At 43.0% G+C, this 26,106-nt stretch overlaps 1 protein-coding gene across 1 annotated transcript in view; it reads left to right on the top strand.

Moving 5' to 3' along the window:
* Positions 1-4,552, top strand: part of ZNF652 (zinc finger protein 652) — a 62,679-nt gene extending 58,127 nt beyond the window's left edge. The window contains exon 6 of the mRNA XM_079134281.1: positions 73-4,552. Within this exon, the coding sequence (XP_078990407.1) occupies positions 73-584 (512 nt within the window). The 3' untranslated portion in view covers positions 585-4,552. The remainder of the gene's footprint in view (positions 1-72) is intronic.
* The last annotated feature ends 21,554 nt before the right edge of the window (positions 4,553-26,106 follow it).

Genomic DNA, 26,106 nt, shown 5'->3' with positions numbered 1-26,106 from the left:
AATATGAGGAATAATCAGCACATAATTACTGCTCACTGTGTTAATCTGTTTCTGTGTCCGTGTTCATCTCAGGAGAGAAGCCCTTTATCTGTGAAATCTGTGGCAAAAGCTTCACCAGCCGCCCCAACATGAAGAGGCACCGCAGAACTCACACAGGCGAAAAGCCCTACCCATGTGACGTGTGTGGGCAGCGGTTCCGCTTCTCCAACATGCTCAAGGCCCACAAGGAGAAGTGCTTTCGGGTGACCAGTCCGGTGAATGTGCCGCCTGCCGTCCAGATCCCACTCACGACTACCCCAGCCACCCCAGTTCCTTCTGTAGTGAACACAGCCACCACCCCGGCTCCTCCTGTCAGTATGAACCCTGTAAGCACTCTCCCGCCTCGGCCCATCCCTCACCCCTTCTCGCACCTGCACATCCACCCGCACCCTCATCATCCGCACCACCTTCCTATCCCTCCGGTCCCTCACCTGCCCCCGCCACCAGCTCTCTTCAAGAGTGAGCCTTTAAATCACAGAGGCCAGAGTGAGGACACGTTTCTGCGGCACCTGGCAGAGAAGAACAGTTCAGCACCGCATCATTAACATCCATCTCAAGTGTGTTCCCCAGTTGTGTTCCCACGGTGAGTCGGTGGAGCATTTCTGCAGTTCTCAGGCTCTCCTCAGCTCCCTCAGGGGCTTTGCCATTGTCGGGGTGAATCAGTAGACCCAAGGGAGTGAACCAGAAGAAGACCTTGAGCTCACAAGGAAACTCATCTAAACCAGGGAACCACTGAACTAAAGCCCAATTTGCTTGCATTTTCTGATGGATTTTATAAATTTCAAATACTCAGACTTGTGGGATTTTATAATTTCATATCAGCTGATGAGGTATGCTTGCTTTTATATCCTGGACTTCTCCTCAAAGAGGGGATAGGCCTGGTCTCCTTTGTACTAATCGGGAAGGCTGTGAGATTAATCCAGAGCATTAATTGTATCACTGTGTATTGTAATGAATTCTTTTCAGCTTTTGGTGCTGGCTACAGAGTTAAGCTGGCCATGTTTCACAGTATATCAAGCATTATAGAGAAAGATGGAAATTTTCTTCGTGTAGCTCTCCTAACGCACTCTTTATTTTACTACAGAAATTATTTTAGAGGTTTTGTATAGACTTCTTTAGTAGTCTGTTTCTAAAATGAAATGTATTTCAATAAGCGGTGTAATTTTTTCTGTGTAGCTGAACCTATGTTGTAAAATAGAAAAAAATTTTTATAATCATCAAAATGTGATTCTTAAAGATACATATAACTTCTATAATTCAAAGTTATTCTTACATCCGTACAACTCAAAGGTGCTTCCGAGACTAGATGTGTCTGCGAGGGTTGCCAGACCAGGTTCCTGCAAAAACGAGGTTTTGCTTTCAGAATGTGGTGTAAGTACTTGGCAGTTTTAAAATCTCTGCTTCGCTCTCAGATGTCCATCAGCCTCACTGACATGCTCCTCTCCTCGGTTTTCCTTTGGGCTCCACTTGTGCATTGAATGGATGATTTACAGGGCTTTTTCCAGGCTTGCCCGGCTTGAAGAGTCTGAGTGAAGTTGTTCACTGTTATTTGAAGGAAGTAGAGATTATTTCCTTTTCGTCATGTTTGTTTCTTACTTTCCTTAGGAACTGTGTTCACGTTTAACTCTTCTGGGAAGACAAATTAGAGTCTGTGTTTTTGAGGTTGCTTTATTTTTCTAGAATTGTTAGGAGAATCTAAAATAGTAAACCAAAATCACAAACTTGTTGCTGATAGTGGCTGAGAAATTTGGATGAGAAGACAAATTGGTTGAGTTTTTAAATGTCTATTATACACAAAATGTGAATACGCCCACAACTTTGAGCTATTTTAACGTAGTTTAAATTGTAGTGAGGGAATATTCCTAGGTTTTGCTGCCCTGTCCTCTGCAGGTAATTATTTAACACCAGCACCCTTAGGTGAGGAAGAGAGCAGCACCTCTCTCTCATGCCTCTAGGTGGCTTCCTTTTTCAAGTTTGGGGGTCTTCCAATGGGCACCTTCAACCAGAGCTGATTCCCAGGAGGGGAAGGTTGAACAGAAGGGCTGACACAATGATTCCATTGAACTAACCACAGTTATCTAGACTCACTATAGCTACAAATTTATTTCTTCATCTCAGACAACTGAGTCCCCCACGCACCCTCTCCTTTTTTTTTTTCCATGATGCTGGGGATTAGAACCCAGGGCCTTGTGCATGTGAGGCAGGCACTCTACCAACTGAGCTATATTCCCAGCCCCTCCCCCTCCATTTTTAAATCTCGAAATTCCTTCATTTCTCTTTCCTCGGGCTCTTAAATCATTGCCTGAATCAGAACCCTTATATTTATTTTTTATTTTATATGAAATGTGCAGATATGTGTCAAGCACTTTTCTGACTGATTAGCTCAGTAGCAGGGATGAATGGAACTCTCAGCTGAGACCTAACTGAGCTTAGGTCTCAAATAGACCACTCTCTATTAGCTTTTTGGTTTAATGTTTCCAATTTTTTTCCTTCTGATTTTGCCTTTGTCTTCTATAATGCATAGGAAAATTTTGCAGTGAGACAGAAAAGTATCATAAGACATATTTTTCTTCCTGTTTTTGGATGTAAGTTTTCAAGAAGGGTATTTTTAATATTTGTATACATTCTTCAAGCCCCCAAGTACCCAAGCTGATAAGGAATTTTTGTTCCTTGCTTTTGACTGTTATGACTTTAGTGACTATCTCCCCTGACCTCCACAGTCTCCTCTGCATTCCATGACAGGTTTGTAAATTCACACTTTAATGTAGACTTATCATTATTTCATGGTTGAGCCTGTAATATTAAAATACTTTTTAAAAAGATGTAAATTGTAGCTTAGGTAATTGGTTAGAACTTATTTTGTTCTAAATAAATGTATAGTATCAGGCAGCAATTCTGAACTCTAGACTCGAGACCATCGAATCAACTATTTCATGAGGTGTTCTGTAATTATACACTATTATACACTGGAAAATTCAGGTAGTCATCTTTGGTTTTTCATTCAAGTAACTATAGCCATAAGAAAATATCTACTACACAGAAAAACAATAGTAAGCAAATAGCCACCACTATCCTTAACAGAAGAAAAAAAATATTAAAAAAAAAAAAAAGAATAAGCATTGTCACACAGTATAATTTTTAGTGAAATGTATTGTGGAACAATTTAGAAACTTGCAATTTATTTTCCCCTGGATAGGTATACCTTCTCTGATTTGGGATTTGTGGTCTTCAGGAAATCTGCTCAGAATATGACTCCTCATCAGTGTCATGTTATACATGAATAATGAAATGCATTACGAATAGTCATAACATTAATGCTTCTGAATATAAGAACTATAGGATTAAGCCTTAAACATGTATGTGCATCAGGTTTAACATGCTGAAGACTCAAACTCAGGGTTGAAAATTTGGTTGGGGTCCTCTACCAAAACAAAAGTTGTATTATGTGGTATGTTCTTTCCCACATATTCTATAGCAGCACCCCATGAATTCTTCAAAGCCTATGACCTCTGCATTATCTGTTTTTGAAAAAAAAAAAAAAAAAAAAAAGAACTCTGGAGGAGTTTGAGTCCTCAACCCTTATCTGTACTTATATCTCAAAGACAATAAAGGTCACATTTCAGCATTATATAGATAAAAATTGAGGCTGTCTCTCATTACTTAATCTTATACTGTCCTCAAAGGCTTGTATCATTGCAAGGGTGACTTATTTGAGGAAAATTTCCCAAGGATTTCCTTGAGTTGGCATTGCATTTTTGGTGGTTGGTGAGTTGGTTTTTGCATTTTTCTATTCTTTTCTCATAGATTTATCATTCAAGTTTAAACTCTTCTTTAGCCCTAATAAAAGGTTCCCGTTTTCTCAAATTGAGTCAGGTAGGCTTATACTGAGGTAGGTTTTGAAATTTGAATGAAGAAAAAAAGGAACGAATAGTTTAAAGGCATGTGGCCTCCTTTCTACATATCTGTACAAACTGATTCTTACTTTTAGCAAATGGGAAGGTCTCTGAATAAAACTTTACTATAGTTCAAAGAAACCTGTGCAGATCACCCCCACAAGCTTTTGTAATCTACCTTTTACACTTAACTATTCTAAATTAATGACATGGACATTTCCAAACTTTTGTGCCATCTTTTTTTTTTCTTTAGAAACTACACTTATTGGAAGTACCTTTTAATTATGGTTGGAATTCTGTCCCTGTAATTTGATTGTCCGTAGCACACTAACTGAAGGCAAAATGCTTTGAAGAGGAACTTAAAAACTTTTCATTTTTTACTTCTTGAAATTTTTTTTTTTAGTTTTTATTTTTGTTGAATGGATATGTGTGTTTAGTTTCATTTTTATTTCACTGAAAATTTTAAATTTTGAGAATTTGGGATGAAGAAATTCATTGCAGATATACAGGTAAATTTATCTTGCAAATTTTAGTAAAACACACTATGGAAGGTGGGTTTTTATGTTAAAAAAAAAAAAAACAACTAAAAACTCAAGTTAGATAAACACTTCTGGTTGAACTACTGTATGGAAAAGACAACTTTTGTTGCATTGCTGATCCACATGATGTTGTTCCAGACTGGAGAGTATTTAATTAAAAAGGGGATAAGTTTCACTTTATAATTTTATTGGCTAACTATAATTTTTTTAAAAAATTAAATCACTTGGAATTTTTCAAACTGTAAAACTGAGCAAGTAAATATTGCATTTTAATTTTCCTTTGCCTACATTAAGATAGGAGTTTCCCAAAAGACCATTTTTTCAGGAATGAAAGGTTATAAGCCATTAGAGATAGTGGCGTATCATGCAATAACAACACCCTAGCTGACCTATTTTTGTCATCTGTAGCATTCATATGAGATAACGACAACCTTCCAACCCTGGACACTACCTCGATAAAGCAAACCAGAGATCCTCTCTACACTTTCTGTGGAAGCCATAAAAGTTGCCATCAAAATGTTCACTTTCATAGTTCTATACTTTTATACTCTGTAGACATTTTTATAGACTTTATGACCAGATCTTAGAGGATAGGCTTTGCAAGACTTAAAGGAAAATCAAACTCCTAAGTTCTCCCAACTTTGAAGCTTCAGCCTCAGTAAATTTGTTTAAAGAATCAGATAATGTACCATTTATCAAATTTGGTACTTAATTCAAACTAATTTGCAGAATTGCATATCCAGAAAACAAACTTCTCTTTCTTGTTCCCTAAGTAGAAGCTATGTTGTTGTGAGAAATAACTCACAAAGTGGATTTCTTTCTATCTTGTTAACTCTATGGATCACTCATGATGCACGTCTTGTCACAGTGTTCCTGGTATTTTTGTTTCTTTATGACAGATATAGTGAGAATATGCCTCTGTTAGGGCTGGGATCTCACTGCAGCTTCAGTCTCTCTCACTCTGTTCTTGAGTGCCTTCAAAAAGCCAGCATCCTGGAGCATAATTTCCCTGGTCTTAATCCTACCTCTGATTATTTCATTCTGCATGAGTATTAGGATCCACCCTTGTTCCAATGGGTTTAACTCTACAAACTAGCTAAAACCTTGGACAAGAATTCTGAACGCATTTTTGTTGTTGTTCCTGCATGTCGTTTTCAGGTTACCTTTTAAACGCTTATTTATATCTTATTCATATATTGTGCCGCTAGTGTTGGAAGAGTTTATCCTTTTCTTGCTCTTCACCTTCTTTTCTTTCACCAGAAGCTAGATGTTTCTTTAAGGGTCATTGAGTCTCTTTTGAGCATCTTTTTCTCATCTGAAGTCTTCCTGAATGCCTGCCCTTTCTGATGAAGGGATCCTGAATGCTGCTGTTGCTCTGTGCCCTCTTCTCTTTTGCATTTTGCAGGGTTGTACCCATAATTTTCTTTTAGTCAAAATGAATTTAAAATTGCTGTCTGGGTTTAACAGAAGACCTTCATTGTTTTTGTTTTTTGTTTTTAATCTGCCTCTTTCATCTATCTCCCATCTCTCAAAAACCTCTGTTTACTTTCTTTTCTAGTTATTCTCATCTAATTCACTTTAAAAGTATGATTGATACATAATACATGAAGGGTATAATAAAAAGGGGGGTCGAAATGTGTTCTGCCTGTGATATGGGCATTTTATTGATAAAACTTATTTTAGCAATTGGCTAATTGTTCACAGCCAAAACTAGTCTGTGCTGTGTACAGATTGGCTGTTCCTAAGTTCTCCTCCAAAAGTGGAAACAAATGAACTCTTTTAAATGAGAAAAATGGCCGGGCATGTTGGCCTGTGCCTGTAATGCCAGGGACAATAGAGGCTGAGGCAGGAGGGTGGCAAGTTCAAGGCCAATCTCAGTAACTTAGTAAGATCCTGTCTCAAAACAAAATTTTAAGTATGTGGTGGTAGAGTGCCCCTGGGTTCAATCCACAGTATCACAAAAAGAAAGAAGAAAGAAAGAAATTGGATTCCATTTTTGTTGGCAGATGAAAGCTATTGAATATTTTGGCCTTGGTCAAAATCTTTGCTTTCTGACTTAAAATCTCATGCCTCTTCCCTTAAAGTTATTTGTACTCAGGTTTTCAAAACTAATAACCACATAAATTGGGAGTCTACAAAAGTAGCTGTTAATAGATTTCTTAGTCCCTGTTGTCTGGTGATAAACAGTATGTATTGGTAAAAATTGGTTGGGAAAATTGATTATGTATGATAATGAGTAAATTCAAGCTATCAAAAGCTTTCACTGGCTATTTGGAATGGAAAGACAAGTTTTCAAAATACAAGTGGTAGATTTCTATGTTACAGAAATCAGTAATGAGTTTCTTCGTGTTGTTTTAAATTCTTTTCACTTCAGTTTGCCTTGCTGTTGCCCAGTATTAGCCTAGAATTTTGCCACTTGAGTACAACTGGCTGTCTAAAGCATCTGCTTTAAAATGCGTTGCTTTTCAGAGTCCCAGGCAATAAAACAATGGAGAGCCATACTTGCCTGTCATTTGGAGGAGCCACGTCCTTTGAGACAAGACTGCTGGCTTGTTTTTTGTCTTCAGTAGGAAACATTTGGTACAAGTATCAAAGAAGTGTCCCTACAGCTCTGACTCCAGGTTGCTTTCATACTATTTTAGCTTCTTTGGTGAGATTGGGGATGTTAGAAATTACTTGAAAATGATTTTTCATAGGACATGTAGGAAATGGAAACAGGGCAAAAAGGAGCAGAGGCTGGATTTTGCCTATTTCAGAAGGCAATTTGATATTTGCATTGATTGGATAGTTTTGATCGACAGAGCCTGTCTCCATACTGGATGTGCCAAAGAGTCGAGTTGTTTCTGAATGTCCGGCTGCTGTGTATGAACACAACTTCCTCCCTGCCTTTTACAGGTGAAAAGGGGCCATGTGATCAGAAGGACACATCCTGCATAGGACTTGAGACTGTTTCCCTGCAGTTGAAAGTTGGTGGGAAGTATTTTATCCTCGAACTCCTAACCCTCCTAGAAACATCTTTCATGCTCGATTATTCACTTCATTAGGTTGAAAAGAAAAACAATGTGTTGTAGTTTTGATGTTCACCTCTCCAGTTGTATTTCCAAGGGTGTGTGTGTGTGTGTGTGTGTGTGTGTGTGTCTATATATATATATATATATATATATATATATCCTCAGAAAATCAGATGAGTTCTCAATCTTCCATAAATTTGAATATGCATTTTATTCATTTCTGCCCACAGGCTAATTTTTTTCCACATGCAGTACTGGCTCTGTCTACAAGGGGGCAATAAAGTACTTTACGTTTATTCTTAGCTTGTAAAGATCTGTTTTTAAGTCTTCTGGAGTACTGTCTCTTGGCTCAGTACTTATTTATGTATCTTGATTATTTAAGGCATTTCCTCTCTTTAATAAGTCCAGTAGTTGCTTAGCCTTCATGATGCAAGCGAAGATTGATGTGCCGATCTGGAGTCCTTGTGGGTCAGGCAGTTCAGAGAACTAGTCTCTTAATAGTGGTGACCCAAGATTGCAAGCCTTGCCATGAGGCATCCATAAGTGCTAAATGCACAGCAGGAAGGCCCTCCTTATTTCCTTCTTCCACATCCCACCTGCAGCAGCGGCAGCAGCCTGGGACCTCCTTGTCTGCACCGAGGAGCAAGTCCTCCAGGTGGGGAGGGGGAGGCCTCCTGCCACAGGCACTGCTCCAGCTTGGAATTCCAGCTCTCCCTGTCGGTTAGGACTTCTCCCCCTGGACAACTCTCAGACTTGGAGTTTTTTGTTGGTGCTCATTGCAGCAGTATCTTCACAGTGAACATGTCAGTCATCAAGTAAGGGAAAACACCAGGCTGTGAATATTTACCCAGAAGAGCCAGGAAGCATTTACACCCAGGAAGGGCCTTCTTAACCTATTTCTGCCTGGCCCCTTTTCCCTGCCAAGTCTGAACTTGAGCAATACCAGACACACAGAGTGGTGTCCACTTATAACTTCGATGCTTGATTAAAAAACAAAACTGAAGCTGTGACCGGGTTTAGGTAGCAGGTGGCCAGGTGCAACTTGTTTGTTTTTAATTTTGTTTTCCCCAACAGTACTGAAATCACTTGCACTTTTCCTCATTTCTTAAAGAAAAGAAAATCCAGTTTGCTTGCCAGGAATTGTTTAGCGTTAGGTTTACAAAGCTTGTTGTTGAATGTTGAATATTGTCCAAAGGAGTTTGACAAAATAGAAGCTGCTTGGTCCCTGTTCTGCCTGATAGTTCATAAGGATTAAGGCCATGTGGCTGGGGTACTTATGTCAAGTCCAGAATGGGGCAGTGTCCCTCTCCTACCTCTCTGCGGAGATGCAGTTGAAGATCAAGTTGGACTCAGTGTAGGGAAAGTATCTGTCATGCTGCAAAGAAGTTTAGAGGAGTCTCAGTCGGGGAGGTGACAGGTAGGTAGGACAGGATCTCTTAAAATGGGAAAGACCAGGGAGAGGAGGGCTGCTTGGCCCCGGGGAGCTGCAGTGAGGTGGAACTGAGCCGAGGTAGGCTCCTGAATTGGCCTGCACTGCCTGGCTTCCCTGAGTCATCTATTTTCCGGCATCCTGTCAGATCCCTCTATGTACTGATTTTCCCCCATGTGTTAACTATACCAATATTATTTTTTTAGCAATTGAAATGCACTTTTTTATTTCAACTCAATCATGATTTTAAGTATAAAAAATTTATAGATTGTTAAAACTACTTTTTGTGTATTTTTAACCACTCAATGTAGCATTGTATATTTTATTCTTGTGAGACTCTGGTACAAGGTGTGCCGCTTAATGATTTTTTTTCTGAGATGCTGGGCCTTTGGATGTGTACGGTAACCAACTTAATGCTAATGTTCAAAGTAAAAAAAAAAAAAAAAAAAAAAAGGAGCCATATCCTTTGTGTCTTTCTTTACTTCATTTCTTGCTTATTCTCAGTGAACATTTTTTAGGTCCCTTGCTTAACGAATTTCCTTTTTATAAATGAACAATCCTACAAACCTTACTTGTGTAATGGACTGTTGTCTCTAGTGATGATTATAGACAGCCCAAACCCAGAACCCTGCCTCATCCTTTTTGAATGACATGTTTCCAAGGCTGCCGACCAAAGCTAGACTGATGGCAGCAAGGCCTGGCCCAGTGCTTAACTGGTCTCCATAATACTGCTTTGTCCAATTGAGCCATAATCTGAAAATGTCCTTGAGGAGAGTATTTGGGGAAAGGAGCAGGATTTGGGTTCTGAACCAGTTTGAAGAAAAATAACACAGATGCAAACAGCTTACAGAGTTTAATCAGTGAGGAGCAATGATTGTAAAATATGACAGTTGGGATGAGGCTTCTCTCCCCACCCCTGGCCCATTCATTCTTTTAGTTATCCTGATCATTTACTGATTTAGCAACTGGGGATTCAGCAATGAACAGGACAGAGTCCCTACCCTCCTTTTCTTGCTTTCCAGTAAAGGAAACCCCACAATAAACAAATAATTATCAAATATAGTGCGACGATGTGGTCCCTTGTAATGTGAGGCTCGACCTCAAAGGCCTGAACACACTGAATGAGAGAGAAACTGGTTTGTGTCCCAAGCCCTTCCACTCCTGACCCACCCTGCTTTGTTCCTTCTAAGGATCTCAATGAGGGAGTTCAGGGTTTAGGAAGGAAATCTTATTGTTCCAGTTTCCCTTTGTATGAAACCTTTAGAATGGAACAAAATTGGCCAAATCAGAGAATTACCATTGCATCTCTGACCAGAGACGCGTTAGCACATTGTTTCCTCATCTGTGCAAAATAGATACTCTTCAGTGTGAACTAAATCAGTGCTTTCAAACTTTGGCTATGACTTTAGTAAGAAATACATTTTACAAATATTTTGCTATCTAGTACATTTATGTATGATTTTTATTTTTTAGCAGTACTGGGGATTGAACCCAGTGCCTCATGCGTGCTAGCTAGGTAGGCAAGTGCTGTACCACTGGCTCCCAACCCTTTTCTGATTTATTTATTTATTTATTTATTTATTTATTTATTTATTTATTTATTTATTTATTTATTTCTTGCTGGGGGGCAGGGAGGTACTTGGGATTAACACAACAGTGCTTTACCACTGAGCCACATCCCTATCCCTTTTATTTTTTATTTTGAGACAGGGTCTCACTAAATTGATGAGGCTGGTTTCAAAAGTTGCGATCCTCCTTAGCCTCCATAGTTGTTGGGATTACCGGTTTTCACCACCATGCCCAGTTTATGTAAATTAATAAAATTTTCAAGAAAAAATAGCTGTACATGCACAGTTTGATATTTCTGCTTTTTAAAATGTGATCATGAGCCACTAAATTTTAAGGCTTCCTAATGAGTCCTAACTTGAGTCTGAACTATCGTAAGGCTTACTGGCTTCTATTTCTGACTGCATCCAAACTCTGAGTCTCTGCACAGATTAGCTGTTGTTTACACTAGTGCCTTCAAATCCCAGACACATTGTAGTCCTTTCCCCTGGGGGCCTGTAACCCACTGCTTGGTGTAACTATAGGTAACTATAACTACTTCTTTGAAATGTACACATACACTCTCTTTTCAGGGCCTCCAAAGTATATCACCATAAAAGTGATTTGTGATGAGCTACACCTCCTTGTGTCCACACCCTTTTGTCTTGTGTCCTTGCCCCTCAGCCAAGTTCCTGGTAAAAGTCATGGCCATTCTCCACACCCTTGATTGGGGACTGGGCTAGTCTGGTGACTTTTTTTTCTTTTCTTTTTTTTTTTTTTGGTACCAGGGATTGAACCCAGGGTGCTTAACTACTGAGTCACATTCCCCAGCCTTTTTCATTTTGTATTTTGAAACAGGGTCTTGCTAAGTTGCTTAGGGCCTGGCTTAATTGCTGAGGCTGGCGATCCTCTTGCCTCAGCCACCCGAGCCACTAGGATTGCAGGTGTGTGCCCTCAAGCCCAGCTGGTGACTTCATTTATTAATAGAATACTGCAAAACTGATGTGCGAGTTTTGGAGCCTGTGGGCCGTTGACGCTTTACAGCTTCTGACTTCATTCCCCCGGAACATGGCCGTCGAGTCATGAGAGTTCTCAGCGTTCCTGCCAGTCATAGATATGGGCAGGGCTATATCAGACCTTCCAGTTCAGCAGATCCGACAACTAATTGCATGCTTAGGAGCCCAAGTGAGACCACCAGAGTAGCTGTCCAGTCAACCCTCAGAATCATGAGACATCAATTGCTATTGCAAAGCCACTACGATTTGGAATAATTGCTCATGCAGTAACAGATAACTTGGCCGAATGTGGAGATGCACACCAATAATTCCAGAGATGTGGGAGCCCAACGCAGGAGGATCACAAGTTTGAAGCCAGCCTGTACAACTTAGTGAGACCCTGTCTCAAAATGAAAAAGGGCTGGGGATGTAGTTCAGTGGTAGTGTGCCTGTAGGTTCAATCCCCAATACAAAAAAAAAAAAAAAAAAAAATTGAAACAGCGTGCAGCCTTAGTTCTAACAGTTACAGAGATCTTTGATGCAGACCCCTCATTACTGGAGCCCTGGGTCAAAGGCCTGACTAGGGATCCAACAAACCAGGCTCACCCCACACCGTCCAAAAACCAAATGGAAAATTAACGGTGAAAAGCAGGAAAGGAGTTTTAATCAGCGTAGCTGTAGCAGGAGGACAAGTGTTATCCTGTCTTTGAAGGGTTGACATTGACTTTGAGGTTTTCTAGAAAGGGAAGTGAGGGCAAGGACTGAGGGTTTGCATAGCTGGAGGGATTGCTCAGCCGCCAACACAGGTGATCTTGATCAGGTGCGGTCTGTCCATCATAATCTCAGGATTTGTCAGGTCTTTTCTCGATAAGAAAGTTGCTCTTGCCTGGGGCATAGTTTTGACTCGTGTCACAAGATGTTTATCCAGCAGACCTCTTGTTCCTGGAATCCAAGGTGACTACAGGAGAGAAAGGCTCAGAAGAACTCAGAAGGACAAAAAAGTCAGAAAGGCAAGATGGAGTCAGAACCGAGAAGGTCAGTGACTAGGTCCTCCTTCACCTTGTGCAAAAAGCTTAACATTTTTGGCCTCAACTATCAGTTTTAACTTGATTATTTCTATTCAGTTTATTTTACCTGTTTCAATCCATAGATGGTCAAGGAGGGTTTTCACCTGTCCACAGTGGCCCAACAGCACAACCATCTCAGGATTCCTTTCTACCATCTTTTCGCCCTGCTCTTCCAATGTTCCTGACTGTATTCTTGAACTTGTGGATTATGAGATGCCTAGTTTAGGACCTGCTGCCTGGTGCGTCTCACCCTTAATCCCTGCACCTAACATGTAGTAGCCCTGATTTGACTTCACTGTTGTGCAGCAACTTTGATCCTTCCCCAAATGTTATTAAAAGAGATACTTCAGCAAAGGAATTAGAAATACTCAGGCTTGTTCTCAGACCTGGGCTAAAGCTTTTCTCTCCTAAATAGTGATTGGTGTGACTAGGAGCAAGTGTTTGAACCACTGCGAGCCTGTTGCCACATCTGCAAAGGGGATATTATTAACTACCTTCAGGTCATCGTGAGGATTAAAGAAAGCAATGCAGGTAAAAGGCTCAGCTTAGTGTTTGACAGATAGGGTCAGGACAAACAGCTTCCTCAAAGATATCCCCAGTGATCTCCACCTCCTGGTATTCATATCCCCCGCCACCACCACGCTTGTTTGGGGCTGGACTTTAGTGACTTGCTTCTGACAAGTACAATATGGCAGAGGTGATGGGATGTGGCCCCACTGTGGTGGCACACACTGTTATCCCAGTGACTCTGGAGGCTGAGACAGGAGGATTGCAAATTTGAGGCCAGCCTGGGCAACTTAGTGAGACCTTGACTCAAAATAATTTTTTAAAAAGGGATGGGGGTGTAGCTCATTGGTAAAGTACCCTTGGATTCAATACACACACACACACACACACACACACACACACACAAAATGATGGCATGTCATTTACACAATTAATTAAGAAAGACATTCTTGGATGTGGTCTCTTACTCTCCAATCCCCAGCTGCCATGTCATAGAACACAGGCAGCCTGTGGAGGACACGCTGTGGAACTAAAGCCTGCCGGGGACCCTGTGGGTGAACTTGCAAGGGGATCTTCTGAGGCCTGCCAATAGTCACACAAGATAAAAACTTGAAAGTGGGCTTCCAGCTACAGCAGAGCCTTGAGGTGCTTGGGGCAGGAGCTTGATGGCAGACACACAGCTAAGCCAAGTTCAAATTCATGGCCAACAGAAACTGAGAAAACAAGTGTTTGTTTTCAACTGTTACTGAAAACTTGGTCCTTGTCCCAGGTGCCAATCCTATAACGAGGTCACAGTTTTGTGAAAAAGGAAAAAGAAGTTTTGTTTCCCTAGCAAAGGAGAAGCACAGGGGACTCCTGTCCCAGAGGCTGTGATTGTGCCCCTCCAGGGGAACAGGGGTTTGCCTTTAGAAAGTTCAAAGACGTGTTCTGTCCGGAGTTGTGATTCACTTGTTAATTTGGGAGACATCTGGATCTTCTGGTGCCATCCCCCAAGCCTGAATTGCTTCGTTCCTGTGGCAGGTGTGTGCTTAAGGGCAGAAGACTCTGCCTAGCATGGGGAAGAAAGGTAAGCCTGTTTCCCCTGAGATTAGGGAGGGGTGAGATTAGGAAGGAGGAGGGGGAAGGAAAAAGAAATACGTCCTTTTAAAAATAAGTCACAGTGGCCAAGCAAGCAGCAAGGGCCATCTTCACAGCCACTCCATTTTGCAGGCAATTTGTTGTGCGTCAATAGCCAACTAATACAAAGTGAAAATAATAACTATCAGAAGATGCAAAAAACAACCATGTGGGCTTACAGGCCCACACCTGCAAGCCCAGCGGCTCTAGGGGCAGAGGCAGGAGGATCGCAAGTTCAAAACCAGCCTCAGCAATTTAGCGATGCCCTAAGCCACTTAGCAAGACCCTATCTCATAATAAAATATAAACAGGCCTGGAGATGTGGCTCAGTGGTTGAGCACCCCTGGGTTCAATTCCCGGATCCAAAACAGAAAATCCCCAAACCAGCCACCACCGGCAGCTCTCGGCCTCAACCGCCCCAGCGATTGCCCTCCGTGGGAGACGGTCTCCTCCCCTCCCCAGGGGCCCCACATCCTTGACGGGTTGATGGAGAGCTTTGAGGACCAGACCCATGGCCTTGGAAGAGCCTTTCCTGAGCTCCTGTGATCTAATCCGTGGTCCTCGGTGTGACTGCAGCGCGGCTCAACCCCATCCGCCAGGACCTTTGCCAGTCCTGCTGCCTTCACTCCCCAGGTTTGGGCTCTCCATGTTGGAGCCTGTGCCTTGGAAACCTGCTGGGACACCTTGGCTGGTGCCAGGAGTGGTTCATGGGAGCAGATTCCTAAGTGGGATTTTAGATCCGATCACTTGCTGGCCCATTGCTAAGGAGGACTTGGTCACCTCTGGTGGGTGGAACCGACCGCCCTGAGTGATGGGCCTTTAGGGTATGAACTGAAGCTACCGTAGCACAGACCCTCGAGATGAGGGAAGTACTAATTCTAAATCAGTCTGGGGCTCTTTTTTTTTTTTTTTTTTTTTTTTTTTTTTTTTTTCCAGTGCTGGGGATTGAACCCAGGGCCCTGTGCTTGTAAGGCAAGCACTTTACCAACTGAGCTATCTCCCCAGCCCCCCAGGGCTCTTTTTGAGTGCTTTGGAGGAAGGCAATGAAGGGCTGTGAAGGGTTAGTCTCCAATTGAAGGCAAGTATGAAACAGCCTCTGGTTGTTTAAAGCTGCCTTGTGGTCCCTGTTATACAGCAATAGAAAACTAAAACAGATGTGGGACCTTGGAACAAGGTGACAAAACACACATCTAAAAACTTGGGAATGGCGTACACCTATCATCCCAGTGACTTGGGAGGCTGAGGCAGGAGGATCTACAGGTTGAAGGCCAACCTCCTCAGCAACTTAGGAAGGCTTTAAGCAACTTAGCGAGACCCTGTCTTAAAATTTAAAAATAAAAAAGGACTGGGAATATAGTTCAGTGGTAAAGCATCCTTGGATTCAATTCCTGGTAAAGAACAAAAAAATGGTGGGAATGTCTTTGGAATTGGACAGGTGGATAGAGCCTGAATGAATTTGAGAAGTTTGATTAGAAGACACTTAGATTCCTTGAACAGAACTTTATTGAAAATATGGACACTAAAAACATGGCTGGTCAGAAGACATGAGGATCATAAGTTCTATGGAATTTGTAGAAATCGTAAATTGCTGTAGAGAAAGCCTCAATCTCCGGCCTTGACAACCTGTGAGACCCCAGGAGAAGTGAGGAGCACGTGGCTGTCGGAAGCCAAGGTAGGGGGACTCTTGGGAAGTGGCAGCAACGACCTTATCAGAAAAGATCATGTCTGACTCTTCTATGGAAAGCAGGACTTAAGGTAGGCATGGCGCACCCACCTGTGATCCTAGCCACCCCAGATGTTTGAGGCAGGAGGAGGATGGCAAGTTCAAGGCCAGCCTCAGCAATTTAGCAAGACCCTGTCTCAAAATTTAAATAAAGAAATAAAAAGGGCTGAGGCTATAACTCAGTGGTACAGCACCCCTGGGTTCAATCCCCAGTACTGAAAAACAAAAAAAGAAACAAAAAAATGAGAATGGAATTTATAAGCAATGAACTTGAATATTTAGCCAAGGAGATTTTCTAGGCAAAGTCTGGTTTCTTTCTGCTTCTTGTAGTATATTATAAGAGGAGAGAAATAAATTGAGGAAAAATTGATTAGACCAAAAGTAGTCAGAACTTGATCTGGAAAATTCTCAGCCAGATTGGAAAAGATGCTAAAATTCAGAATGAGCTTCCCCAAACTGGCCTTGAGACAAGTCCAAGTGGGGGGTGGGGGGGCTATGCAAAATTTTTCTGAAATCTCAGCTCAAAATATCAGAAAAGAGTAAAAGTTATTAGTTTCTTAAGGTCACCATCACAAAGTACCACAAACTGGGTGGTTTAAATAACAAATATATATCATCTCTCGTAGTTCTGGAGACTTCAAGCACAAGATCAAGATGGTGGAAGGATTGGTCCTTTCTGCAGTCCATGAGAACCTGCTCCATGCCACTCTCCCTCACCTCTGGTGGTTCACTGGCAATCTTTGATGCTCTTTGACTTGTAGAAGCATCCTTCTGACCTTCACTTCATGTGGGACTCCCCTTGTGGTATTCAAATTGCCTCTTTTTATAAGACCCCAGTTCATTGAATTAAGGGCTCACCTTGCTCCAAGTTGACTTCATCTTAACAAATTACATATTTCCAAATAAGGTAAGATGGAGGGACTGGGTGTTGGGACTTCAACATTTGAATTTGGGAGGACATGATTCAACCTGTACTAAGGGTATTTCTGCCTAGATCTTCTCCATTAAAGCACAAGGTTCTAGGAAGCTTACAAGATGTCCTTGGGGCTGGTGGTGTGGCTCAGATGTAGAGTGCTTGTGTGTCATGTGTAAGGTCCTGGGTTTGATCCCCAGCATCATTTAAAAAAAAAAAAAAAGGTCTTTAGTGTCATCCATAGAAACCAAATATAAAGAAGGAATTATTCTAGAATGATATGGGAAAGAACCTTTTTGTCTAATGGAGTGAATCCCTGCAAAATCTTTACAAAGCCCATAAGGTTCTTGAAAAATTTATATCAGCAGGAACACTGTGAACTTGTACTGAGATGGACAGAGTACAAAATGAAAGACTTTTGGGTCCTCAAAATTTTACTGGCAAGAAGCAGGTTGATAAAACTCAGTGTAAACATGTGATATCTTTTATGAAAAAGGAAAGATGACTCAGGGTGGCCCCAAGAGACCAGAGGGCAGAGTCAAGAGCCATAAAAGATCATTCCTTTGGTCTTAAAGCCTAATGGAGTTGATTTTTTTTTTCCCTCAAGCCTAATGGAATTTGTTCAACTGCATTTAAAAACTGTTTTGGATGGGTGACATTTCTGCCCTGTTAAATTAAATATAATTGTATTCTATGACTGTCTTTTCTTTCTTTCTTTCTTTTTTTGTATTGGAGATCGAACCCAGGGGCACTGAGCCACTGAGCCACATCCCCAGTCTTTTTAATTTTAATTTTAAATTTTTTTTTTTTTGAGCAATGTCTCCCTCCCTAAGTTGCTGAGACTGGCCTTGAACTTGCAATCCTGCCCCAGCCTCCCTAGTCAACCACTGTGCCCAATACTATCCCACTATTGTCTATTGGAACTCTCAGAGGTCATACTGTTTTTTTCCTTTAACTTCAAGGCTTCATAGGCGGAGAAGAAATGTGCTTGGGAGATGCACTTAATGGGTCATACTCAGAAGAATCATCAGTGCTTGATTTAGATAAAGTGTTGGACTTTTAAGCTTATGATATACAGATGGGATTTGGGACTTTGACCTGATTTTGTAATTGGGTGAGGTCCTTGGGCACTTGAGAGGAGGAGAAGGTATTTTGCTTTTGACGGGGAGGAGATGTGAACCTTTGGGGGTCAGAGAGTAGACTGTGGTAAGCAGAATTCTAAAAATGGTTCCCCAGGATCCTACACCCTAAATTCCTAGAATCTGTTAATGTGATGAGATCTTGCTCCCTTGACTGTGTTCAGTGGCATAGTTGACCAGATACCTTAAGCAGAACCCAGTCAAGCCTGCTCAGGCTCTGGGCCCCCAGAACTACGTGATAAAGACAACAAATAGAGGTGGTGTTTAGTTTTCGTCCATGGTGATCTGTTACACAGCATTGGAACTAGCACTGTTGCTTTGAAGGGTACAAGGAGGAATTCACGTCCTGTAGCCAGAAGGCAGAAGAGTTGAGCCCAGGTCCAGGACATAAGTAGGAGTGGCAAGACTCTAGACAGAGCTGAATTCTCATCTGCTGCAAACCTGCTATAACCAAAGCAGGGACCTGGCTGGGAGAGGTGGGACCCTGAGATTTGGGATGGGAACATCTGAGTCCACAAAATCCCAGCTCTCCCTCAACCCTCCGGCACACTGAACACGGGCCACTCCTCCCTCTAGGAGGCTCTTGCTTGGAGATGCCGGAGGAGCCTGTGACTTGCACAAATGCAGGTCTCCCTAGATCCACCCCCATCTCTGTTCCTTGTCATCAGATCAATAACGAGGGCCAAGTTACAACATAACCCAGCCAGGGTTTTCTTTTTCCTTCCAGAAGAAGTAAAGGACTGAGTCAGTTGTCTTTATTAATTAATTAATTAATTTTATTTTTTGCCTCTTAGCTCCAAAGACGTCCTTCATTGCCTGCTCTGTGAAAATGGATCTAAACCTTCTAAATATTTCTCCTTCACCCGTTGGCCCAAGCTTTGTCATTAGAGGCAACTGGAGAAACTTGGCAGAAGGAAGGTGTTTTCCTTCCTAGCCTCTTGGCAGGTTCCTGTGGCTTCTCTTCCTCCAAGCTCCTGCAGGGTGGGGAGCTTCTCCATGGTCCAGCTCTAGTGCATGACAGGCAGCAACTCCCAATAGCCAGTGGCCTGTAGGCACAGGGCCTTCCCAGGCACCCTAGAGGGTGGATTTCTGGTGAGTTCTGCTGGGGAGATTGGTTCAGCACCACAGTGACTTTTTGCCATACATGAAGCCTTGACCATATCCACACAAGATCTGTTCTCATCCCCGGGATGGCTTCTTCCCTGAGTGCTTATGGGTAGTGGCTGTTCCTAGATTTTACTATTCCTAAATTGTTTAGAGTTCCCTTTATTTTTTATTTTATTTTCGATACCAGGGATTGAACTCAGGAGTGCTTAACCATTGAGCCACATCTCCAGGCCTTTTTTATATTTTATTTAGATACAGGGTCTCACTGAGTTGCTTAGGACCTTGCTAAGTTGCTAAGACTGGCTTTGAACTCATGATCCTCCTGCCCCAGCCTCTCAAGCCACTGGGATTACAGGAATGAGTTCCCTTTATTTTTCACTAACCAATCCTTCATCGCTTTAATTTCTCATCATACTTAGTTTATGTATCAAACTTCCCCTTTGCAGTATTTTGTTGTCGTTTGTCCCCTGATTAGACTCTGCCTGAATCAGGTGCTATGTCCTGAAGGAGTTACAGGAACTAGTCAACATAGCCTGGCACAAGCCGGGACACTGTTTTCGAATGGGATTGGGCCAGGGTTAGGGCAGGAAGGAGGAAAGTGTTGTGGAAGTTTGGATAAGTGAAAGCACACGGACAGGAGGTAGTTCTACTAATGGACCCTAGTGAAGATCTCAGAAGATGGTTCTAGTATGCTGGTAGGATGATTTTTGGAAGCTGGGAGAAAGCCATGGCCCACACTAAGTCAGATAGAAAAGTCGAAGCTGCTGTGGAAGACGATGAAATAAATAAGAGAAGTGAGCCTGCTGGGGTGAGTATCCTGTGCTCATCATATGGATGTGGTTTGCCTGCTCCAAAACTCATGTTCAAATTTGGTCCCCAATATATCAGAGTTGAGAGGTGGTGAGCCTTTAGGATGTGATGAGGTCACCTTTCTCGTAGGATTGAGTTCTCACTTTTATAGGCCTGGATGAGCAACTGTGAGTCCCTCCTGCTTGTGACTTCCCCATGCACCTGCCTGCCCTTCCACTCTCTGCCATGAGTGGAAGCAGCATGAAGCTCTGCCAGTGCGTGTTCTTGGACCTCCCAGCCTCCAGAACCATAGCCAATAAACCTCTCTTCTTTAAAAATTACCCAGTCTCAGGTATTCTGTTATGGCAACAGAAAACAGACTAAGATACTATGAAAAAATGAAACATCTACTATATAACTATGTCTCATAGGAGGGCCTGGAGGACAAACCCTTTTTTGAAAGGGATAAAAATTCTCTGGTGAGAAGGATAACATCATCTTCGAGAGGTTCAATATGGTTGTCCTCTGTAGGCCTGGGTTGGTGTTGCAGATCTAGACTCCCTAAAAGCAATGAGGATGCCAGGATCCTTATAAAATAGAGGCCAGATGGTACCCTTTAAACATCAGAAGCAAGATGGATTCAATCATCACAATGGATAACCATTCAGGGGGGTTATGAGCAGGATGCAATTCCCAACTACGGAGGTGATTAACTGAACATGGCGGGAATAGAGGTCTCCTTTATATTTTTATTAAATTTTATCCATCTGGTTCATGTAAACATCAGACAGATTCTAAAGGATTAAAATGGACTACTACAAACTTAATAAGCAGTAGCTTCTGCTTGAAACTGCTGTGCCAGATGTGGTATCTTTGCTAAAGCTGATTAATACAGACTCAGGTCCATGGTTTGTGACCATTGATCTAGTGAATGCTTTCTTTTCCATCTCTATGAGGGAGAATAAGGGGGAAAAAATTGCATTCACTTTTTTTTTTTTTTTTTAGGAAAAAGTATACATTTATGATCATATTCTGTGACTCCCAACACACACCCCTGCCTACCTTATCTCTCCAGTCCTCTGATATAATATAGTCCTGTAGGCCCAGAGGGGTGGCACATGCCTGCAATCCCAGTGACTCTGGGGGATCACAAGTTCAAAGTCAGCCTCAGCAACTTAGGGAGACTCTGTCTCAAAATAAAAAATAAAAAGGGCTAGGGATGTGGCTCAGTGGTTAAGTGCACCTGGGTTTAATCCCTAGTAACATAAACAAAAGAAAAATGAAAAACTGCTGAAAGCTCTCCAGAATAGGAAAGCAGGTTCACCATGGTGAAACACTACCACCTGGCATGATGGGCATACAACTGTGGCATTCAAACATGTCTTTGAAGAAATTATATACCATTTGTGAAAAGCCCAAGTAGGTATATGTAGATAAATAGGGTTCTTATGTAGGTCTGAGTCACTCACATAAGGTCAATATAAACCTTTTTGCAAAAGAGCTTCTCGTGATCTCTAGGAGAAATGGAACAGCTGGCCATGGTTGCCAATGTTCATGCAGCCAGCACTGCCCATCATGAGCTCAATTCTTCTAGACTCACTAACTCACAAAGTCAGCTCTCTGAGGCAAGGCTATATCTGGATTGACCCTGAGCAGGAACAAGGGCACCAGTACAAGCAAACTACAGGAGCATGCAGACTCCATGCCATCTACCATGTAGCTCTGATACCTCTTCCTTAGCTTGCATGTAAGGTGTCCACCTGGGACAGTGACAATCATTTATGATCATCTGAAAGAAGGAAAAAAGCAGAGCATGGTTCACAGGTGGGCTGGCTCAGGGGATTCAAGCTGAGAATAGACCCTGCTTCACTATGCTCCTGCTATGGGTTGTCCAGAGAAACAGCAGCGAGGACAAATCCTTCCTGTGGGCGGAGTCTGGCAGTGCTCCTGGACATTCACTGCCTATGGGAAGAAGGAGCCAGAGTCATGCCCAGTGGCAAATGGCTTGATTGGTGAGTCACAGGCTTGAGAAAGAAAGATGGGAATATCCCGGATAAGGAGAAGGTCTGGTAAAGGGTCAGGTGGATGTGGATGGGAGAGGGTATGTGGTGTGAAGATCTTTTCATTATCCACGAAGGTCCATCAGAGAGCATCTACTGCGGAAGGTGCACTATGTCACTAAGTAGACAGAATAGCTGGGTCAGTGGGCATTAGTGAGCCTCTGATTATCACACCAGCAGTGTTCAATCATGGGGTTCCACACTGATGACCATCATTCCTCAAGGAGATCAACGAGCACATGATGACTGGTGATTACATTGTTCAACTTAGTACTCTGACCATGGGTACTTGCAATGGTTAAGTATCGTTTGCACTGTTGAAACTCCCCAGTCTAATACCCATTGAAACAAAGCTGTAACAGGGCCCAGCAGCCTGGGCTCCCACTCACCTACTGCCAACCAACCAGCCAATAAGAGATGAACGCCACACCCCTGTTAAGAGACCATCATTCCTCAAAGCCATTATGCAGTAGATGCCAGCATCACTGTGGTTTGAATGTGTGTGTCCCTCCAAAGTTCCCCTGTGGGAACCTAAATCCCGAGGTAGAGATTTAAGAGGTGGAGACTTTGGTGAAATGATTAAGTCATAAGGACTACAACCTTATGAATGGACTAGAGTCCTCATAAAAGGGACTGAAGAGAGGCCCCCAGCACCTGTGGCCTTTCTTCCCTGCTCCGGGTGAGGACTAAGCATTAGTCCACTCTAGAGAATGCAGCAGCAAAATCCCATCTTGGCAGCAAAGAGCAGCCCTTACCAGTGCACACTTCCTGGCTTCCTGAACCATGAGAAATGTCTATCCTGTATAAATGGCCCAGTCTAAGGGGTTTTGCTAGAGCAGCCCAAGCTGAGTCACCATCTGAAAGCTCATAGCCAGTGGTAGTTATCCCCTGTTCCCAAATCACTATTTTTTCAGGGACCTAACCTTGGTACTGAGGTCTTATCATGTGCTATCCTTTCACCTGGACTTGTCGTTAAAGAACAAGACCCAAGAAGAAGAAAACCGTGTTTGGAGTCAGAACTCTAGGCTGGTAATCTATGCTGCCCAATGAACATTAATAGTCACAGATGGTGATAAGTCACTTTTTGTAATGTTGCCAGTTGATGACAGGAATGGTAATCACAGAGTGTGGCCAGGCTTGCGGGTGCAGGTAACAGATTAATCCAAAAGAAAAATTTGGTTGAGAAATCTCCCCTTTGAGTAAATGAATAGGTGATGTTGGTCGTGGGGATGGGAGGTCCCAGGAAGAAGCACAAGCCCTGTTCTGTAGGGTCCCAGATATGTAAAATGACCAGGTCAAACCCTGAAAGGGATCAGAAGCCAAGGAATGATGGATTGATCAGTCAGGGTAAGGAGGGATGCTCCCCTGGAGTCAGGAATATTGAACTGAAAAAATGAGAACAGTCAGTATTCAGTGTGTGAGTATTACGTTTCTGGCTTTCTGGTTGCGACTCTGTGACAATTAGTTTAGGAAGCCACAGAGCGGCTTTGACAGATGTACCAAGGGCACAGTTGCCGTTTTCCTCCTGCCCTGGGCTCCAGTGAGAGGGTGCTCAGGAGTGGAGGCTACCCTGGTGCTGGATGAACAAGAAGTCACTGGGACAGTGCCAGCCCAGGGCAGGCCTGGAGCAGCGGGACTTCTCAAGAGCAGGAATGTAGGAGGCAGGAGTGAGCGACGGTGGCCTGGGTTAGCAAATAACATCCCAGACAATCCGAGACCACAGAACAGTGTTCACCCTGGAAAGCGACAAAATTAGAACTTCAAATACCCAACTAGTTACAAATTAGGGCTCCTTTATTTACCTTCCTAGCCCGCAGGGGACCACATCTTTCTGCCTAGGCTGCTATGGCAAGGAGAATGAATAGAATCATGCCTGGTGGGATGATGTGACATGTTTGGCTTGGGTCTAGTAAGACCCACACCCACCATGTTGAACCAGACAACAAGGACCTTTTCAAAGGAGGTGGCTTTTTCCACCTCTTTGTGATCCAAGTTTCCTGACCCCGGGGAAGGTCAAGGAGAGAACTGGAAACTTGAGTTCAGGGGACCAATTGCTGAGAGTCTGAAAGCCCCACCAAACTTGGGGACCCACTTTAGCAAAAAGTCGTCCCACAAGTTGAAGTACAGGTTGTAGGAATGTAGTCTATCAAGTGCAAAGACTGGCAAAATCCTCCACAGGGCCTTCTACCTCTTCTGCCTGCCCCAGACCAGCGCTATCACCACCAGATGTCCCCTCTACTGTTCTGAGCCCATGCCACCCAACGGCTTCCCCACATGCTCACCACACCTGGACCCAGGCTTGGTCCTTCACTTCTGGGTTCTAGACCCATCTGCAGAACAATCACCAGGTGAAGCTGTTTCCTACTGTTTGTAAAATCAGACAGGCTTTAGGACAGAATCCTGAGTCAAAACCCCATGTCACACATACCTTGGTTTCTGTGTCTCCCTCCCCACCCCTGGAGAGAAATGACCACCCCCAGTCCCACTGCAATTTTATGGCAGAGCTGAGGCTACTTCCCTTAGGCAGTCCCACCTGGCTCATCCTTTCTCTCGCATGTTGGTATCTCTCTTGTTCCTCTCCTTCAAAACGACACAAAAATTCTGATGTGTTCACATGTTAAAGGAGTGAGATAACACAGGAACTGACCCAAAAAAAGAGCAATAGGTTCCAAATGCATTTTCTTGTAGCTGGGCGTGGTGGTCTAGTTCTGTAATTCCAGCCACTTCTTGAGGATCACAAGTTTGAGACCAGCCTCAGCAACTTAGTGAGACCCTGTCTCAAATGGGGAGGGCAGGCACTGGGGATGCAGCTGAGTGGTAAATTACCCCTGGATTCAATCCCCAGCAGCCCCGCACCCCAAGAATTCATTTTCATTAGATATTCATTCTGTAATTCCATGGAATATAGCAAGTTTCCCTTCCGAGTTAGGTCTGTCTTGTGCTGACATTTGCTTCCTCTGAGCTTCCCATGCCAGATGGCAGGGAGAAGGGACTCTGGGAAGCAGTTTCTCCACCAGTGGGTAAACCACACACAGAGTCAAGAAGCAGATGTTCACAGTCACTAGGATATACTTCTGGTGTGTAGGAACAGACAGAAATAGAAACTACCTCTCCTTCTTTGCCCAGGACAAATAACTAGACCACCTAGACCCTGATTTCCATCAGGGTATGCCAAGATCGGAAGCACTCAAACCTTCACTTCTGCTGCCACCCATGGTCTGCCTACGTGGGAGGTTGCTTCTCATCTCCTCTCCTCACTGCCCAGGCAGGTCTGGTCCTGCGACGGGTGCCGGGGCAAGGTTGAACGTAATGGCCTTTCCCAGGCTTCTGCATGGAGGCCTGACACCCCCACCCCTCCTCCTTCAGGCGGCTGAGAATTCAGGTCTCCAACTTCCCCAGAAAGTCATCTTCAAGGTGATAGAAAGTGACCATGTAGGGAAAGAGCACCAGTCCAGAAAAGTGGGTTCTTGTCCTCTACCCCAGCTCGCCTTTCTGGGCCAACTATTCATCCCCCAGCACCCGGCTCAAGCAACACTCCTCTGGGTATAATTCTTCCCCAAGCAGATGGCCCCTTCTCAACACTCCTGAACTCTGCACCTGCGACCGTTCTTATCCTAGCATTTTAAATTAGCATGGGGTGGTTATGGCTCAGTGGTAAGGGCTTGCCTTCATGCATGGGGCACTGAATTCAATCCTCAGCACCACATAAATAAAATAAAGACATTGTGTCCATCTACAACTAAAAAAAATTTTTTAAATAAAATAAAATTAGCAAAAAAATAAAATAAAATTAGCATAAAAATTGTCTTTGTCCTATGAGCTCCTCAACCAAAGAGAATGGTCTAGTCTATGGCCATACCACCCTGAATGTGCCTGATCTCATCTGATCTTGGAAGCTAGGCAGAGTTGGGCCTTGTTAGTACTTGGATGGGAGAATGGTCTAAATCATCTCGTGGTTCTAGACAGTACACAGGGTATTCAATATGCAAATAAATAATTATGGAATCTCTCTAAAATGAGAGGTTGGGGCTGGATAATCAATGAAGGTAAATCCCTTGCTTAACAGTCTGCAATGAGCCAGGTGCTGTGGCATATACTTGTAATCCCAGCAGCTCTGGAGGCTGAGATTGGAGGATCATGAGTTCAAAGCCAGCCTCAGCAATTTAGTGAGACTCTAAGAAACTCAGTGAGACCCTGTCTCTAAATATTAAAAAAAGACCTGGAGATGTGGCTC

The sequence above is a fragment of the Sciurus vulgaris genome, assembly GCF_902686455.1.
Source record: "Sciurus vulgaris genome assembly, chromosome: 3".
NCBI lineage: Eukaryota > Metazoa > Chordata > Mammalia > Rodentia > Sciuridae > Sciurus > Sciurus vulgaris.
Note: the sequence above shows the minus strand (reverse complement) of the source record. Positions and strands in the feature narration are given on the sequence as shown.